We start from the raw sequence: 21,283 nt of genomic DNA on the forward strand, positions 1-21,283 counted from the left end.
TCCACACTAAGTTTAACATATTTTTATTACCACAAACTATGAAGACCATATACTTGTCAAGTAGCCAAGACTGAGAATTTTTGTTGCTGTTCAAACAGTCTGCAAATGGAGCCAGTGTGTTTTACACAGAAGATATCTTACAAAGAGATACTTATGAAGAGACATTTATAACAAAACCAAAAAAAACCCCAAATTTCTGAAATTCTCAAAAATCAAAATACCTGCTTACATACACCTTATGAAACAAAACTAAGCAAAACAGGTTTTAAACAGCTTCCTTGCATAAGAATGTGATTTGTAATTAGCTCCAGATTCTGACATGCACTTGTATGGAATGCCAAGGGAGCCAAACTTCATCTTTTCAGGGATGGATCCCCTGTGAGACAAGTGTATGGGTCACGTACTATATACTTGCATGCATGTCAGGCTGCATCTCATTAACTTTTCTTGAACTATGAAACTACAACATGATAAAATCCACCTGACTTCCTGAATAGCACTAATAAGGAATTTCAAGTTCTAATCACATTTTCCCTACAAGGCCATGTTCAAGGATGGTCACATATTTCATGATGAACTGTTCCATGTCCTACAGAAAATACAGCAGAAACACTCTGGGTTTCTTTGAGGTAAGGACAGTAATCAAGCTCTTTCCTGCTTCCCTACCCTACCAAATGATGGATCTCATTTGTCAACTCAGCCACAAAGCTCTTATCCATGATAAATATTTGATTTATAGCAAGGTGCAGTTTTTGCACCACGGGAACCAACATTAAAGCTTAATAGATTTGAGTGTACTTAACAAGCAATTTTTAACAGTTTTTCCTAGCAATAAAATACAATTTTTACAGAATTTTCCTGTCAAAAAAGGGCTAATCTACAAAAACTACCAAAGATTTTAAAAGCCATGTCCATTGAAAACCACATTAGATGTTTTATGATTCTAACCATTCTCATATGCAGTCAACAGGTACATTGGCAAGACACTAAGATACTAATACTTTACATGTTACTACCTATTAGTTGAGTTTTAGTATAATGTGAGGATATTCTGAATGCAAAATAAAATGCATGTCTGACCTCAGGAGCTGTAGCGGACTAAGTGTTCAGAAAATATGATTTACCATGTCTTTGCAAGTCTGGTAATACAATCATTTGAAATTGAATGCACATATCCATAGAGCAGCTCATCTTCCGACACTACAAAATCCTGTCTATATCAGCAAATGCGGAAAATCGACAGGATTTGTTCCTAATTTGAGACACTGTTCAACAGCTGTTGATATAACAACTCAAAGACGCATTGGTGGCTAGCAACTCTGGTATGACTAGAACCAGAAGACAGAAGAACTTCAGAGTAAGGCATTTTATCTTGTCCTCCAGGGTAATATAGACGAAAATGCTCAAAGGAAAACAAAACAAACCAAAACTACAAAAAAATATAACACACTTTGCTTGCTCCTTAAAAGGGACAGATACGTTTCATTTACTGTTTTAGCTTTCCCAAATCATAGATGTCTTTTCTTCAGAGGTTAAACACAACTTCCTGTACAACTAAGTAACATGTTTAAAATATGTTCTTCATCTGTATTTGTTTTTGAAGTGGTGACTGGATAGGAAAGTATTATAGCAATGACACAATGTTTTATCAGATCATGACCTGGAAAACACTTAATTCCTGCAAATTTGTAGGATGGGCAATTCTTTTTCTGGGGCTCAAATAAAAATATTTGTAAAGATTTAAATCAATTTAAAAAGGAAAGCCTATTTGTTAATAGTTCATTCAGAGAAATTTAATTTTATCTAAACTTGAAACTTTAGAGGAAGTTTCATGCCCTTTCTGAAAAGTCTGCTGATGAAGCAAGCCAAAACACTCAATGAGTTAATGCAAAGAACCCCAAAAATTATGCAAAAATTGGAAGAGTACAAGTAATTTAATTCAGCTTACTCTTACTCAGCTTACAGATCAATTAAAAAAAGAGAAGATGTTATTTTAAAAACACTAAAGAAAAACTCTTTTAATAAAAATTAAAACTAGCAAAATATACCAGAGGGTATATATACCAAAGTCATAGTAATGATTCAGATTCTAAAACACCAGCAGAACATTTCTGGTACCTTCCACAGTGCCACTTGTGATTTTTTTCAGAGCTCAATAAAGATGACCTTGTTGTTTACATTGCTCACGTCAATAGCCCACTGAGGGAGGCTCTTCGTATCAGTAAGATTGTACCTATATGGTCTCAGACAAAAGTGAGTTTGCTCTGCCTTAACCAAGCTTGTTGAATACCTGCCTGAATAGATTCAATACCACATATCCCTGATCGGTGTTGTGGACTGCTCCCACTGCACAGAATTTCACAAGAAATCTGCAAAACTAATACAAAATTGACTAAACCCTGTGCATAAAGGTTGAAAACTGGGAAACAAAAAAAAAGGAAAATGGAAGTGTGCATGAAAGAAAAATAGCCAAAATGGGTGTATTGCACTCATCACAAATGATGTAAAGCCTGCTGGCCTAATTTTCTTCTCTTCCTTTTGACATCATGTTAAACTTATACTAGACACCCATATCCTTCCTTCCCATCCTCCAGAGAAAAAAGCAGCAGCAGCAAGAAACATCCAGTGCAGACAGCCAAGTTGTCTAAGACACATCACAGCATCTGTTTCTAGTCTCTGCCAACATTGTAAGTCTGTTACTGAAGTGTTCTACATCCATGTAGCCCCAGACATGCTCTCTGTATCCAGACCTGACACACCATTCCCTCACTATATCTAAAAGGAAACAGCATTGCCTCACCTTGCTGCAACCTTGCCTTCTGTGCTCTTAAGTCACTAAAAGTCTCTGGCTTCTCAGTTATATTACATACTACTGAAGGAAAAAAACCAGTATTACAAGACAAGGCTTGAGAGACAGATAACCTACTAGCTTTTCTCATTTTCTGGGAATATAAATACAGCACAGTTTTGTCCCACTCTCTTCCTTTTATAAACACAACATTTTTACTGCAACAACTTCTCACAGTTACTTGTCCTTACCAAATCAGTTCATTCCCACCTTTTGTTGATTTTCAAAAGCTCCTAACATCCTTCAGCTAACATTGTATTAGAACTTCACAGTCATATAAATCTCCAGGGCATGGCCAAACACAGTACTCCTTCCTACAAGCAATGAAAAATTCTCTTGATTCAGCTTACTTTAGTCTTCTCCATCAGAGGGTTCAGGGAGTCACATCACAAAAACACAGCATAAACTAGAAGGGTATTAGTACTTTAGCCTTAGTTCATCTGTGTCAACATTTATGGATTCAGTGATACACCTCTTCTTATGTAATAGGAAAAGAAAAAGACAAACCCAGATTTTAGTATGATGGAAGAAGTCTAAAAACTAAAGTTTGTAAACAGAACCTACTATGATGAGTTCATTTTTTCTGTCTTGTAAACCTTGCAAAGACTATCTGCAACATATGGCCATTATGCAACCTGCATTGCCCATTAAGCATAAATAAAAAGAAACTCCAAAGCTTTTCACTGTGTGTGGCTGAAAGATGGAGAAAGAAGATGCGTTTTCAAAGAGGCCAACACCATTTTTCAAGATGCATGATGATTCAGATTCAGCATTTGAGATTAGAGTTGCATTCAGTGGCCTTTCAGCAACTCTTTACAACCAGATAGAGAAGTAACAGACATTCTCCCTTCAGAAATGTCAGCTCACAAATATGCATGCCAGAGTTTTGAGAATCTTATCACAATTAGAGTAGATCAAGAATCTTGCAGATGGCTTGTTTTTAATTTGTAACCAAACTCTCCATTTGACTCATCATGTTGCCAACTCAGGCTTCACAGAGATACCTTTAACTGAGTTTAACAGCCTGGGTTTAACTGGTGATGTGGTTTTTTCAGTCACTCTGCCTGCAGAGCTATCAATTATGATTTCCACAGTATTTGGTTAATTCATATGTCGCTTTCCTTGACAAGTTATGTGACAATGGACCTGCTTCACTGGTGCAAACATAAAAACTATGTCACAACTTAGCAGGTCACACTGTTAATTTACACAATGGATTCAGAACACATTTATCCAGACATTCAAAAGCCAAGAGTCCTTCTGAGTTAGTCAGAGCTGAGCAGTTTTGTTTCTCAGTAGTGGCTTGTTTTTAAAAGAGGATTCTGAATAATCTCAGCCGTCTCAACAAAAATATGTCTTAATTCAGTTTATGTATAGCCCTCTTTTTTAAACAAACAAAGTAGACCTCGTGTTCAGGCCATCTACCAACTTCTGTAACAGATGACCATAAAATACCTTAAACAAGGTTCGACAAGTGTGTCTGAATCAGCTGGAAACTGTAAGATCACAGGACTGAAACTTTGTCATGCCAATTATGTAAAGCCACTGGAAAGAAATCTATGCATTTCTGCAAGGAGGCAAAGCAGGCTTTTTGTGGAACAAAAGAAGCTTTGTCTCTTTCTATTATGTGACAACTACTAATTAGAATCAATGATTTTTTTTTATTGTTGGCTCAGATAAGCTTGTTTGCATAGCTGTAATTTCTTAAAACAGAAATCTGAATGTTACTACGAAAATGCATCCATCAGCAGTACAACAGACCTTGAAGAAGAGTGACATTGCTTCATGTTTACATCTGACTAACCTTGGAAGCAATTCTGCAAATGTTAAACAGTAAAGAATATAGTAAAGAGCCAAAGCAGTTTAATGTTGTTTGAATGTATTTATACAAATGTACCAAGACTACCCATAAAAGCACGTTGTGTTCTTTTCCTTAAGCTTGTGCCAGTCGATGACCAATAGAAAGCATTCAAAGATGGAGAAAAAAGGGGAGGGAAATTACTTAAACCAACTCTGTATTAAGCACATTGCTTCATGGGCAGATGGGGAACATTACATTTCAACATTTCATGTAAGAACAGCTCTTAAAAAATAATTTCTTAACACAGTGACATCTTTCTAAAATGATTGTGACTTTGAACTTCATAATGATGTGTGTTAATTCTCAAGAGCTGAGTACTCATGGAACAAATTTGCTATATATCCTTCAAAATTATGATACAAAAGTATTGAACCTAAATCAGAACAGTCTCAGACAGGAAAAATAAGCAGTCTGAGTAGATAAAGGTGATATCGGAAACCGACTTCCATGTGGCTATCCCAGCGTTTAGCAAACCCAGATGCATTTAACAGAACTAATGGAATCCTATGGTAGATCTAGACAAATCTGTCACAGTGCCCTCACTAGTTTCTCCTTGTGAATTTCTTTTCTTCAGTTCAGCAAGCTACAAAAATACAGACTGCACCTTTGTAATGACTACTTCTAAAAAGACTTCTGTGTTTTCATGTAGCCTTGTTCAAAAAGGTTTGTTTAGCAGTTATTGAAGTCTTATTAACATAAGGTCAACTGCATTTCTAGAACAGAAGACTCAACTGCACTGCCTGCATTGGTAATGTCATGGAATCATATAATGGTAGGAGTTGAAAGGGACCACCTATATCAGGTCACACAAGAACATGTCCAAGCAGGTTTCGAAAACTTCCAGAGAAGAAGACTCTACAACCTCCTGGGCAGTCTGTGCCATTGCTCCCTCATCCTCACAGTAAAATATTTTTTTCAATATGTTTAAATGGAACTTTTTGTGTTCCCGGTTCAGTCTATTATCCTTTGTCCTGTTGCTACATACAACAGAAAAAAGGGATGCCCCAACCTTCTGACATTCACCACTTAGATATTTGTAAGTATTACTAAGATCCCCCCTCAGTCTCCTCTTCTACAGACTAAAAAGCCCCAGTTCCCGCAGCCTTTCCTCATAAGGAAGATGCTCCAGTCCCCTGATTATCTTGGTGGCCCTGCACTGGACTCTCTCCAGAAGTTCCCTGTCCCTCTTGAGCTGAGGAGCCCAGAACTGGACACAGGACTCCAGATGAGGCCTCATCAGGGCAGAGTAGAGGGAGAGAAGAACCTCCCTTGACCTGCTGGACACATTCTTCTTGATGCATCCCAGGATGCCATTGGCCTTCTTGGCCATGAGGGCACATTGCTGGCTCATGTTCAGTTTATTATCAACCAGGACTCCCAGGTCTCTCTCTGCAGAGCTACTCTCTAGCAGCTCAATCCCAGCTGGTACTGGTGCACGGGGTTGTTCCTCCCCAGGTGCAGGACTTTGCACTTGTCCTGTTGAACCTCACGAGGTTCCTCTCTGCCCAACTCTCAAGTCAGTTGAGATCCTCCTGAATGGCAGCACAGCCTTCTGGGGATCAGCCAGTCCTCCCAGTTTGGTGTCTATTAACTAGTTCTCAGTACTTGTCCCTTTCTTTAAAACAGAGCTGTGTTTTCTGACAACAGTTTGTCTGCTTCTGTTATGACTGCATTTCTTGATCTCCCATCAGGTATTGTCAGGCTTTACCATCAGTAAACTGAAAACTTCAAAATTTACTCATTCTGAGACAAGACCACCCATTAACTAAATATGGATGCTAAAAAAGCAAAGTAACATTGGCAGAATAGAGCAGAAGTTACCTACCTTATGGCTTGGAGAGTAATCCAGATTCCAAATACTTCACGCAGATGTGAACCATAAGTGAAACCACAACCTTTGCATTAGCCCCTCAGATTTGAACTCAAACAATTTTCTTGTTTAAAACCCTAGAATTATGATTATTAAAAAAAAACCAGAACCCAACAAAATAAAACAAAACAAAAATCATACAAAACAAAACAAAAATAACAAGATGAAACAACAAAACAGATCTTGAAACCATCCTCTACATTTTCTGCAATAGAAATTCTGGCAGATACAAAGTTTCACTTGAGAGTCTACATTTCAAGTAGATGTTTTAAGAGTGATTCATTTTTTTAGTTTACCATTTATTTATAGTTTGGTACAGCAACGAAAAAAATCTCAAAAATGTTCCATTATAATCATGCTACAGGGAAAGGAAAATAAAATATAAACTTTGTGCCTATTCACAAGCACAAAGAGGTAATAAATTGGAAACCTTTCCACACAAGCATAAGTGCTTGTGCAATTATGAGTATTCATTGTTATTTCTGGATAGTTCACAGTTATGTTCTGGTTACAGTGAAACTAAAAAAAATGCCTGTTTGAAAAAGCTCATGAAAAATCTGTCTTAAATTTTTCACTATCTAAGTCAAAAGGCAAGAAAAGCTGGATAAAATACTTTACAGGAATATAAAATTATTCATTAGAACAAGAATAAAACTAGAAGTTTCATAGATTTCATTCTGTAACTTAAAACATGGTTCTCTGGCTATCATTTTTCACTGTCACCAGTTCTACATCTGCATGTAGAAAGGAATTTGCCTTGCATTTGTGAATGCATAAAAGATTCTTTCATATTAAAAGTCAGTACTTTGGATACTATAACCCTTCAGGTGCTCACTGAACTCAAAGGGAAGTTGTGTCACAAGGTAAGCACATAGAACTATGTACAATCATGTATTTTATATTGAAAGAATAATATTAAAAGAACATTAGTATGGTTGCAGAGAGGGTAAGATTTATTGGCTTGGACTAGATGCCATCTGATGTGATCACGTGATGTTGAGCTGTTTGTAGAGGCACACCCATAATTTCTAATTTGTTTTTCCCTTTAAAAAGCTAAAATACCATAACCAAAAAGAGTAGGCTACTAAGATTGCACAAATTGTGAGAGTTATGAGGTCTTAGCTTTATGGTTGCAAACTGAAACTCAGCTTCTCTGTGTCTGTACACCATGATAGTCTAATTACTTACACATGTCTGCCTTTTGTGTGATATTTCCATTTCAGTCAGTTTATTGAATTAGTGAAAAAAAAGAGCAATGGGCAACTACAAACTTGGCATTTTCCAACTTTCTGCAACTGATTTTACAATTAAGTTACTGTTCTTTTAACAGTTTCTAACTTGTAAGCCTGGGCACTTAATTGGTACTTTAGCACAGTAAAAAATTCTTCCGCAGGCATGTAAGCAAAAACAAATTAAAAAACTTCTGTAGTTTCTACTTTGTCAAGGCTTCAGTTCAATGTAGAATTTTATACTGTCTTTCCTTATCATCAAGAAACAGTGGCATCTGCTGTACACAAAATATATAGTATATGCCATATGTAACATAAAGCATCTTGGAATGCATCAAGAAGAATGTGAGCAGCAGGTCAAGGGAGGTTCTGTCCTCCCTATACTCTGTCCTGGTGAGGCCTCATCTAGAGTCCTGTGTCCAGTTCTGGGCTCCTCAGCTCAAGAGGGACAGAGAACTTCTGGAGAGAGTCCAGTGCAGGGCTACCAAGATAATCAGGGGCCTGTAACATCTTTCATATGAGGAAAGGCTGTGGAAACTGGGGCTGTTTAGTCTGGAGAAGAGGAGGCTGAGAGGGGATCTTATTAATATTTACAAATATCTAAGTGGTGAATGTCAGGAGGTTGGGACATCCCTTTTTTCTACTGTAGCTAGCAACAGGACAAGAGGTAATGGGATGAAGCTGGAACACAAAAAGTTCCATTTAAACACAAGAAAAACCCATTTTACTCTCAGGATGAGAGAGCAGTGGCACAGGCTGCCCAGGGAGGGTGTGGAGTCTCCTTCCTTGGAGGTCTTCAAAACCCGCCTGGACATATTCCTGTGTGACTTGATCTAGGTAGGCCTGCTTCTGCAGGGAAGTTGGACTAGATGATCTCTAAAGTTCCCTTCCAAGCCCTACCATTCTATGATTCTAGATGAGGGCACACTGCTAAACCTTGAAGATGGAAAAAAAAAAATCTCAATCATTTTTACAGAATGCATTTCTGATTTTAACCAACATTTAGTTTTGAATACCACCGTCCAAGCACACATTCTGCAAGTACCACGTAGACACATCTATCAAAATATTGATGCACAATGATGTTTACTTGTGCTGAAAAAAAAGCCTTATGCAAGTGTTTTAACTTCCGTGATTTTTTTTTTAAACCATACCTTCTGTTTTACATGCTTAGTAGATTGAACTGTAGTTGGATAATTTCAGATATTTAGCAGATGTTAAATGGATGTTACTTCAAATCTGACAGGAGTACTACCAATTTTAATAGTTTAAATCACATCAAGCATCTCTGATAAAAGGTGCATTGTATGTATTACTATCCCATACCTCAAAATACTAATGGCATTGTTTTGAAGCATAGCTCTGAACTTGCAGAAAGCAAAGAGAATAATTTTTTTTCAAATTGGGAAACATCCCCAGTGTATCTGAATGAAAATGTAAAGAGAGAGCCTGACATTTCTCTCTAACAACATTTTGTTGCTATTTGTACCAAAAGAAATAAATTGTTTGCATAGCATGACAGGAAGGCTAATTAAGTACCTCTATTGCAGCTGAACTTGAAAAGTACTGTGAAAGTAGGATGACTACGTAGAAAATAAGCTCACAGCTACAGCCAAAGAGAGCAAAAGGTCAGCATTTGGCAATTGCTACTGTGGAGTTTCAACTGCTACCAGGAATTCTCTTTTTCACTAATCCAGAGGCAATCTGAGGGAACCTCAGATACCATGGTGTGGTAACTACTGGAAAACATTACAGGTTTTATCTCAACCACTGTAGTATTAACTGCTTGCATTTCAAAATTCATTTTTCATTCAACTTTTTCTTTAACTTATTTTTACAAAGTACAAGTTAAATGCATAGATTAATAAATAAATACAACACATTTGAAGATGCCATATCTATTTTACATAAAGCAGTTTAGTAATATAAACTGAATATATAGAACTAGGTCCTAAATATTTTTTTAAACCAGGTCACTGAAAAGAAGAATGCATTCCAGATGCAGTAAGTTGGAACAGAATCTGGAAGATGTTTTAATGAACAGTAACAGTGCAATTTTAACCACCATTTATACTGAATTCCTATTCCAAACCTGTCAACTTCAGGTGAGGCGCCTTGCATGGAAGTACTCTTCACCTTCACAAATTTTCAGGTAATAAAGCAAGGCCAAGCGCGGTCACCTACTTTGGCTTCCCATACAAAACAAAATGTGGGACTCCATGAAATTCCCATTTTGCAATACTAAAGTGCATTTTTTAGAACAAGACCAATCTTCTAACAATGAGCAGGAATTAAAAATGCATTATGATTTTTCAGTACATAGAAGAAGCATATTTGGATCAAATTGCCAAGACCTGATATGAACATGCAGCCTTAGCAGCAAATTCAGTTAACGCTACAAAAAAAAAAAGAACCTGATTCATACAAAAACAACACAAGGAAACAAATCTATCAGGACTGGTACACAGTTATTTTCCACTCCACCCTAGTTACCTTTGTACGGACAGACAAGTATGTTCTGAGTTTTTGACCCTAAGAATGCCTGACTTTAAGCTGGGATCTGATTATCATGATCGTCACATGTTTTTATGTGCTGCTATCTGATTAATACTCACCCTTCAACACTTTTATCTTCCAGAATCAAAGAAGACTGCTCATCCAGAACAAGAAAGAACTAATAACCAGAGTTTCACTTGTAGCTATAGTTTATCACTTAGAATTTTTGTTACGTAGATAAATAGAAACTAGTTCAGGTGTGGCAAAACAAATGCTGAGGTCAAAGAAATATTCAGCTTGTCTCTGATTTTAACTATAAGCACATCAAGTACTGCAATCCTAGTTTTCTTCAAGTTTCTTCTCAAATATATGACTTCATCATCACAGAACAGTAACAGATAAGAATAAAATTATTTTATATTGTTGAGATTCCAAGTAGTTGTACATCTGATTCCACATTATCTCTGTTGGTGTTATCATGATATATCTTAGAAGTAACCGTGACCTTGTATTACTAAATCCTTGCAAACCTGCTGAACTATCACAGCAATCCATCCAAAGATACAATACAGTATATAACAATACACTTTCAATACCCAACAGCACAGAAAGAAGTAATATATGATAAATCTATTGACCGGGATCTATTGTAATATATGCTTAATAAGAATATTGTATCTTCCCAAATATTACGAACATTAACATATACAATGCTCACACAATGACTAGTGCTCAAAGTCCTCTCCCTAATATCTCACTTAAAATCTCAGTTTAAAACCTCAAATTGTATTGATTTCATGGCCTGTCTGAAGTCTGGCTGAAGTTCCATTTCCTAAATATATTGATAGACTTCCATAACATGGCCCTTTGGCATTAGAAAACCAAATACATTTTTCCAAGTTCAGACCATTTGTGAAATGGTAAAGGAAGAAAACAGCAAGCTATTTCATTCAAACCTGCTAAGGAATGCCATTTTTTCATGCTTGTCCCAGGAAAGGTATCCTATGTTCCAGATTGACACCCACACTCACAGTATGTGAGTTACTATGTCACCCTAAACAGTTCTGCATTTCATTACTCTTACAAATATGAAAGTGAGACAAGCATGTGGCTGCTGCTTCTGATACGCAAACTTCTTGGTACTATCCAGCAATATGCATTGAAGTTCAGTAAAATAAAATCTCTTTTGAGATGCTCCTTGTTTTTTTTGTGACACAGCATGACTTGGCACACACTTTAGTTTGGGTTTAGTAATCTCAAAAACATTACCATAAGAAGTATCTTAACCATTAAGATATTTATCATCAGTGAATGATGATTCCTTCAAAGACTCCTAAGGACTACTCAAGGAGGCCTTATAATAATAAGAAGGTCATTGTAAGCACCTTTTCTGAACAGGTAGGGCAGGGAGCGCAGAGTGCCACACAACATTTTCCCTTGTCTTACTAGATCCCTCATCATAATTCTCCTACTAGAAGGAACCTGGGTACCTGCATCCCTCTTTTTTTTTCAGAGCTCTTTCACCATTCATCTCCTCTTTCATCACACTGCTGTCTGTCCTCAATCATGGGCTGACATCTGTCTCCACCTCTTTTTTTTCCGTGTAATATTCCCTTGAAAAAATACTTTCTTGACTCCTAATAATTCTCTTTCTCTCATTTTCTCCCTACCCACAAAGGTAACAAGAAATCCCTGAGGAAGAAAAAATAACCATAAACTCTGAACCAATATATCTGGAGAACTGAAAAAAAAGTATTGTGGAATTTAAAAATATTCAGAGAGCAGACAGTCTGTGTTCAGACTTTGGTGTGACAAAAAGGAAGGATAAAGAGACTTGAAGGATAAAGTGTCATGACACAATCTCTATCAGATCCTTTAAATTCAATAGAAATATCAGGGAAGATATCATCTGTCCTTGAAGGAGATTGGCTCTCTGAAGTAACAAAGTGAAAAAATTTCCTCTAACTGTTCAAACAAGAGTCTACACCATGGTAAGAAAATTATTGAACTAGGCACACACTGTAATTACACTCCTAGCACCAACTCACATTTTGCAACATATACACAAATATGGGGTTTTTTTTCCAAGTGACTAATAACAGTTATTCCTAGAAATTGTATATTCATTGTTTTGTAAGGTTGTGCTGAGGACTCGAACCAGTACTACTGAGGCTGTTTTCTGCTGACACTCAATAACCACTTAGTGAGGATAAACTAATTGTCATTTAAAATACAGACTGTAAGCTAGGCCAATCAAGAATCCTAATTACAGGTATTACAGATGGTTCACTACAGTCTAAACACAAATCAATTCTAGGCCTTACTGGCTAGACTGTTACCCCATGTGACTACATAGGTGTTGCACTGATTTGCAGTGAACCTAAGAAAAAAAAAGGAAGGAAAATGTGACTTCAGGGGTTCACTGCTCACTGCTAGGAACTGTGAACAGATAAATATTTATGTGTTTTATTCCTACCGTATTCCTAATGGAAACAGGCCTGCAGGTCTATTTTTTTGCTAGTAATGAAACAAACAACTTCCTTAAAAAATACCTAACTCTTCTCAGTTTCTCATGGTAATATTACACAAGATCATGAAAATTTCTCAAGTCAAAAGGGAATAAGATGATACAAGAATATTTTAGGAAAAATTGTGCCATCTATTCTGCAGCACTTTTCCCACAGGCATCCCTCATGTAGTATTTAAGTGCTGATGGTACTTAAGTTTTCCTTTATGAAGGTCTACTAAGTCATTTTGCACTCTACAACAGAAATTTACAAATACAGAAAATAAAATTTTGTCTTATCCTTTCTATCACTACATATCAAATTAAACAATACTCCTCCTTTCTATCTAGGTGGAAAGATGGAGCAGTCTAATTCACACTGACTAGTTAAAAAAGCACACCATTAACTAGGAAAAGCAAAACCAGAATTATGACCTCTCTGTATTTTCATGAGTAACAGCCTTTTACTGGTAAGAGAGACAGAATTCAGACTTACTGTGCATTTGTTCGGCTTCTCTCCTGAGTGAACCCTCATGTGAATCAGGAGTTTATAACGAGCATTAAATGGCTTGCGCTTTCGTGGGCACCCTGACCAGAAGCAAGTGAAGTCCTCTCCCTTCCTCTGGTCTATATGGATCTTCTCTATGTGCCGCACAAGTTCCTCTTGCTGGTCATACAGCGCACAACAGTCCACCCAGTGACAGCCATGCTTGCCATTGAAATCATCTAGCTCACCATCTTCATCAAGCAGGGAGCCTGGGGCAGAGGGAGGCACAGGCGAAGAGTGAACATGACTGGGGAGGCTGTGTGAATGCCGGTGCTGGTGATCATGGTATGGTGGGGGTGGCCCTTGTGGAGGAGAAGGTGGCAGCAGGGGTGGAGGAGGCATGTCAACCGTATGGCCTGAGAACTCATCCAGCTGTTCATGTTTCAGGATACCCACTGCCTGGTTGTCCGTGGGTGGCATGTCCTGCTGGATCACCATGTTGCCTGGGGTGGCCATCTGCAAGCTGGCTTGCTCTGGCTGCATCTGCTGGTACTCACCAACCCCATTCTCAGCGTAGTCTGGGAAAGTGACATTGCCATTACCTGTGAGAAGACCTTTCTGTGCAGTTGGAATAGAGTAATTTGGGGGTATACAGCTTCCTCTCACTCCCAAAAAATGTCCATAGACCTCAGGCTGTGGGGAGACATTTGCTGGAGAGGTCCTGGAGCTGTTGATGTAGGCCACCAGAGAGGTTGGAGATGTACGGATGATTGTACTGAAGTCGATCCCAATGCCATCAGAGAGAGGAGAGAGAGAGAGTGCTCTCTTCTTGGAGCGAGTTGATTGAGACCGGGTTGAAGAATGGCGAGGACTAGAGTAAGGGGAATGCTTATTTTCCATGCCATATAAGTAGGAAGGTAATAAGTTAGAGGCACAGTTACTGGACACAGATGTTCCAGGTGAAAAATTTAGTAAGTCTCCCAGCTCATTGTCATTTTGTAAACCTTGGTCAGGGGGAACGGAAGGAAGCATCCTGTACCCATGTGATAACTCGTGCTTAACACTCAGTGTGGACTGACTTTCTGACAAGCTTAACGTTGTAGAGGCCTGAGACTCAAGTGATACGAGCAACCTGGAATAAAGGCACAATAAAGTAAGTAAGCATTTAGACAATTCAGTAGTGGTTCTTCTATCTTCACACACACACATAAAATCAAAAGAAAGTCCATGTGTGAGAAAAGTTCTCCCTAACTTTAGGTACTCAACCTGAGGATTTTCAGTTAATGTACCAGCAGGCATGCACAGGCAATACATATGTAACAAGGTCAGCTAGGGAACTGACTTTAAAACTTCATCATTTTTAAGAAAAGTTGCTGTAAATGTTCTTGATATATCATTATAGAAATAAATGCAAATTTTTTCATCAGCTGTATTATAAATACATTTCTGAAGCCAACGCATCATGATCCTGCTCTATATGAGACTCATATTGATTTGATTATTATTTTTGTTGGCAAAGAACAGGAAGAACTCTGATTAATAAAAAAGAAATATTTAACCTGAATGACTTTGACAACTGTAATGCATACAAACAGTATTCTCTACAGAAATAGCTTGTTTATAAATATAGATAATATCTAACATTACAAAACAAATAAAATAAATGAACAATGTAGAAGAACTGGTTGAAGGGGTTTATTTAGTTTTGACTTGATGATCTATTTGCCTCCAAGTCAGCCATCAGAATTTTTCACAAAAGTGTAATCTTCTTGTTATCATTTTTTTCACAAATATTCTGCAAATCATGCTGCAAGTGTCCTACGGGTAGCTTAAAAATATAACTCAAAAGCTTTTCACAATATTGTTTTCTACAGAAAGGTATAAAAAAGAAATACAAAGACAGCAGGGTCCCTGATTCATGGCTGCAAATGCTGGGCAGAGGCCAAGTGGATGTAAAGCTTTATGTTTCCAGTTCACATCTTGGCAGACTTTGATTTCCTGACAGCCAGTGGTGCTATCATTATATTAAGTTTTATTTTTAAGGGGCTCTAACTGTAGGAAGACACAGATACGTATATAGATAAACCTAGAGATCTCACAGACATTGAAGTCTCTGCACCTTATGTCTTGAAGCTTCATTCCTGGGTTTATTATTTTCACACGGTATTTTTGAAGAAGCATAGAATTTCAGTGGTGGATCAACTACATAGGAAATTTTGTTTCTCTTCTAAAATGCATTTTTAAGGTGTACAAATCAATCACTGCTTCTTAGGTTCTCACATAAAAAACAAGACACAAAATAGCTCCTTCTATCATACAAAGACATCAAGAGGTGAAATTAAAAAAAAAATCTGGAAAGTACTAATAGTTACCTTACATTCCAGGTGTTGAAAAACATTTCTTAAAGCTGTAAGTAGACAGTGTATGAAATAGTGGATATGCAATAGTCAAAGGAACTTTGTCATACTGGCAAGGAATTACGTATTCTTATTTACAAAGCTAAGCTCCTATAGTTCCTATAAGCTATTTATAGTTATTTTACTGCACGATTCTATAATGCTACAAACTTCAAATTTCTAAAATAGAAAGTATGGACCATAAAGAAAATTAATGAAAAAGTACCTCATCTCTTCCTTTATACACAGTTACAGCAAGCATCCTTGAGGAGGCACTTCCTTTATTTCACTTGCTGCTTTTTTTTTTTTTAATAGGAAAGCACGTTTTGATGTCTACACAGGGTAAATAATACTGCAACTACGTCTTAATTCCACAAGACTTTATTATTGACACTGCTTGAGGACATACAGGTCCATGGAACAAATCCGTTAAAGTTCATGGTAGCACTGTATGTCTGAACCACATCCCTAGTGAAATGTCTCCAGCTTCAGTGAGAGACATGAAACTATTTAATGTAAGAACTGCTGGTAGCCTAAAACTGGGGATCTCCATCCCATTTAAAACAACATCAGTCAATTGAAGAGAGCAAGAACAGATTCTAAACAATGGTTTTGGAGATATTCCCAGTGAATATGGCAGTATTTCACAGAATCACAGGATAGTATGGGTTGGAAGGGACCTCTAGAGATCATCTAGTCTAATCCCCCTGCTAAAGCAGGTCTACCTAGATCAGGTTGCAGAGGAACACGTCCAGGTGGGTTTTAAGACCTCCAAGGAAGGAGACTCCACACCTTCCCTAGGCAGCCTGTGCTGGTGCTCCACCACCCTCACAGTGAAATAGTTTTTTCTATATGTTTAAATGGAACTTTTTGTGTTCCACCTTCATCCCATTATGCCTTGTCCTTTGCTAGATAACACAGAAAAAAGAGATGTCCAAACCTCCTGACATTCACCATTTAGATACTTGTAAATATTAACGAGATCCCCCCTCAGTCTCCTCTTCTCCAGACTAAACAGCCCCAGTTCCTGCAGCCTTTCCTCATAAGGAAGACGCTCCAGGCCCCTGATCATCTTGGTGGCCCTGCGCTGGACTCTCTCCAGAAGTTCCCTGTCCCTCTTGAGCTGAGGAGCTTAGGACACAGGACTCCAGATGAGGCCTCACCAGGGCAGAGCAGAGGGGGAGCAGAACCTCCCTTGACCTGCTGGCCACACTCTTCTTGATGCATCCCAGGATGCCATTGGCCTTCTTGGCTACAAGGGCACATTCCTGATTCATGTTTAGTTTATTATCAATCAGGATTCTCTCTGCAGAGCTGCTCTTCAGCAGATCAATCCTCAGCCTGTACTCGTTCATGGGGTTGTTCCTCCCCAGGTGCAGGACTCTGCACTTGTCCTTGTTGAACCTCATGTATAAATGTAGCTTTAAATATCATGCAGCCTTCCTGTGGTGACCTGTGCAATAGATGGGTACATATTTGTTTGCTCAATATAATTGCTTTGTAATGGATGGTTGTTTTACTTTATCTGAATGAGAAACATCCTGTTCAGATTGAATGTCAGTAGAAGGTATTGTTATGGGGGTTATGTTACTCTATCAGGGTTCATACAGCACTTTCAAAAGAGAGTGAGAAAAGCAGAATTAACAATGGTTATTACAATTTGCATTGAGAGGAATGAGAAAATACAAACAGATTTCTAGATCAGGTCAAGTCTATGTAAGATTTAGATCTGACGGGATAAATATTTGCAAAAAAATATTGATTTGGGCTGCTGGGTCTGTTATCAATGGGCTTTGTTAAAGCCCTCGTCATTATAGGGCATTTAAATCACGTTAGCGTGCTATGACTCCAAATACTTATCCACATCCTTCAGCAGAGCAAGAAAAGTAAGTAAGGTTTGATTTTCCATGCTAGGCTATATATATTTATATCTGGAAACTATAATAGGTGCATTTTTTGGTGAGTTTTTTCATTTAGATTTTTAGTTACTCTTTCACAAGTAGGAGGAAAAAATCATGCATCAAAATAATATACCTAATATGAAAATAAACGGTCAACTATACCACTGTTCCAGATTCTCAGATGGTATTAATTGGCACATTTGCTTATTGTAATCTAAACTAGCTTGCGTTTGGAGCAGATATTTTGTGAACATTTACAAGAGAGTCCTGCAATTACTTTCTACTCTCTCTGTACAGACGCCCCAGTGACAAGCATAAGAATCTTAAATATAAACAGGGAATAATGAAAACTATGCTTTCTTATCTTTTTGCAAGTTGTTCTGTTTAACTAGCCAAAGAAACCTTTGTTTTTCCTAGATTCTCTTCTGAGTTGGATCAAAGTATTGGAACAGCAGTATTAAATTGGGTTTCAAACAGCGTAACTGAATACTCAGTTAAATTTTTGGGAAGCTCTTGAAAAACTTTGGGAAGGTTTTATCCCTCATGCTCTATGTACCAAGGTCTGATGTTATTTGTAGCAAAACTCTGAATTTGCCATATTTTTTCTTTCTTCTATCAGTAAAAATCAAGACAAGTCATTTTAGTTTGGGTTAATTCAGTAAATAATGCGGTTTGGATTAAACTTCCAGAGCATACCTCATGATACCTGAGAAACACAATCCAGAGAAGGCACTCAGCCCATCAAGGACTACAGAGTCATCTTGGACAACCAGTTTAGACAATTGCAGTTTATTACTGAAGCAATTTAAAATATTTTTTAAAGTATTTAAACAATCTGCAAATTAAATTCCAACTTTAAACTTGTTTTCCCTACTAAATATTCCATTTGAGGCCAAAATTGCTGAAACGCACATTCTTTGTGTGACAAACTGATTTTATAATATCTTCACTCATAAATCATTAAGAGACTCTAGGAACATTAGAGCCTCGATTCTGCCACAGTTTCAACTTCAGTTCACCCTTAGTAAATGTTTCTTTAAAATAAAAACAAAAATATGTAACTCAGTACTGACATGGTATACCAAAACAGATAAAAATAACAGTGTTTGGAACCATATAGGCACACCTGAAGTAATAATTACTTATTGATATTTTTTTATAATCACATTAATTTAGTCTCATAGGCATGTTTCTGGATTTGTCATTTAGCACCTCAGCACTTAATGGATTTCCCGGACACATTAACATAGGAAGCATAATTAGTTTTGTAAATTGTCCCAGGAGACTCAGATTTCACAACTGAAGAGACAGAAAGGTCACAAACTGTCTTATAGTAAAGTAAGGTTTTCTTGCAGTCACATGATTGCTATTTAAATTATTCCAGAATACTCCTTGGCTTGTAATAAAGTAATATAGTAAAACGAAAACTGTTTTGAGATTAAAGACTCCTATGGCCTTTTGTAAATAAGAAGGGTCACATTTCAGCATTTCAGAAGGAATGTAAATTCTGAAATAACACATAATAATATTTTCCCACTGTATGTTTAAGTAATGTTCAGGTAGATGGTTCATGTATTAGTACGTAAGTTTTCAAATAACTATATTCCCTTCATTCACGCTTGTCAACAATTGTCATAGCCATAGTCTCAAAAGTTATTTAAACATTTAAAACTTAATTAGCAAATATTTATTTGTGGTTTAGTGATATAAAATGGCAAAATTTATAGGAGAAGCCCATAGCTTTTATAAACTACCCACCAGAGCTAGTTTTCAGGGACACAAACCTAACACAGGTAAAGCTAATTGCTGGCTCAACTCAGTCTGGGAACAATTGATTTGATTAACTTAATTATGTAAACAAATAAACAATTTGAAAGCAAAGTTATTTGATGACCAGAGAGGAACATTAGCAAGGCACTTACTTTTTCTGACATTAGAGTTCCTTGACAGGCACCAACATAACATTCTTAGCACTACAGTAAGCTTAAAACAAGTTGCTGCCTCTGAAGATGTTGATCTTTTTGGCTTTTATTCTCCATCTATCCTGTCCTTTGCATGAGTTAAGTGACTAAAAAAATCTTTATCTAACAGAAAAGTAATATCAAACTTATAAAATGTGTGGCCAAATTTCACCCATGATTTCAGTGATCCAAACAGCATGATTATAGCTGATGTGACTTAAATGGCACTGAATTAAATTTCCTGGGGCACAACAGACCAACATTTAGACCACTTCAATTATCAGAAAGGTTCCATTTAAATTACAGGAGAATTAAAACACCCTCCTGTTAAAGTACTGAATATAAAAAAGTAAGTCAGAACCTTGTATCTGATGGAGAAGCACTCAGGCTGGAAGCATCCATAGACCTCTGTAAGCTAGGGCTGATCTGGTTGCATGCTGTTGAAACCCGATTAGCAGGAGGTGAAACAGGTCCCAGTTGTTGAACTGTCATGGGACTGATGGTGACTATTACGTTGTTGCAGTTGGCTTTTCCAGTCGACTTATACAGGTGTCCATATCCACAACCTCCTAAAAATAAACAAGGCAGGTTAGTATGCATCTCCCATGAATCCCTGAAGAGGCCACAGAACACACATCGCTTTGCATAGTAGGAACAGTGACTGGAACTCAGTATCTTCACATGATGACTAAATAGGAGACAAATACAAGGATTTTGCAGATTTCTCCAAACACAAAAAGCAATATTATAAAGGAAAATTAATAAATTACACACATTTAAAACAGAAAAAAAAATCACTGAAAGAGTCTGGGTAAAAGTGCAGTCCCCATCTGAGGGACAGGCAAGACATAATCACACCCGTCTCAGAAGGTGGGAAGATAGAATCCAAGGAGGCTGCTGGAACATCACTATGCCGTGAATCCTACCAAAACCCACAGCTCCAAGCCATTGCAAGACCTTCCATCATTCCTACCACTAGAGACCATGCATGCAAATTGTTCTGCAATAGGTCTGGTGTGGTCAAGTGCATAGACTGCATAGTTTCCTCAACAGGAGAGAGTTACAGCTGGAATCCAGCATTCCTCAGAGGTCTGGGGAGAGGAATTTGAGCTGGATCAAGAAGAGAAGCATTCTGGACTTTCTTTAAAAGGCCACTGTCTGCTCTTAATCACTACTGCCATGACTGAACTTGATGGCTATTACACAGTAGCACGAGATGATTACAGAGGTGGCTGGCAAGTAGGACATAGCTGCAAAATGCTCTGTAAAGTTTGTGTCCCAATTTAGGTCACAGATGGTTGTTTATAAGATCCTCTGCATTAAAACATAGGTTGTAACATGGAAGTTGTTGCAAATCTAGCAAATGCTCATCACAGTTGGAAATTAATAATTAGATGATTCACATTTCTATCTGTCTCCCAGTGTTCAGATCACTCCTCAAAGCAGGACAGCAAACAGTGGAATATCAGGACAAACTTAAACCATTTTCTAAATTAAATCTCCTTTTGACTTTGTTGTACACACACAATTTTTTCTCAAGGATATTCAAATGGGTTGCAAACACCATAAAGAGGGCATTTATGAGCCACATAGTCCTAGGAAGACAATCAAAATCCTTCCATCTTTTCCAGATCAAATTCACCAGCTGTACTTACTCATTACTACTACTTTGAAACATAAGTGAAGAATACAGCATCTGGCCAAAACTCAATGGTAAGGAAAAAAGAA

General features: G+C 37.5%; 1 protein-coding gene across 1 annotated transcript in view; it reads right to left on the reverse strand.

Annotated features, from left to right (window-relative positions):
* The window catches only part of GLIS3 (GLIS family zinc finger 3), a 157,825-nt gene that overhangs the window by 104,694 nt on the left and 31,848 nt on the right, over window positions 1-21,283 (reverse strand). Inside the window, exons 3-4 of the mRNA XM_062019099.1 lie at window positions 19,917-20,121; window positions 13,307-14,429 (exon numbers count right to left, since the gene is read on the reverse strand). Coding sequence (XP_061875083.1) covers window positions 13,307-14,429; window positions 19,917-20,121 — 1,328 coding nt within the window. The remainder of the gene's footprint in view (window positions 1-13,306; window positions 14,430-19,916; window positions 20,122-21,283) is intronic.

Source organism: Colius striatus, chromosome Z, assembly GCF_028858725.1.
Source record: "Colius striatus isolate bColStr4 chromosome Z, bColStr4.1.hap1, whole genome shotgun sequence".
Classification (NCBI taxonomy): Eukaryota; Metazoa; Chordata; class Aves; order Coliiformes; family Coliidae; genus Colius; species Colius striatus.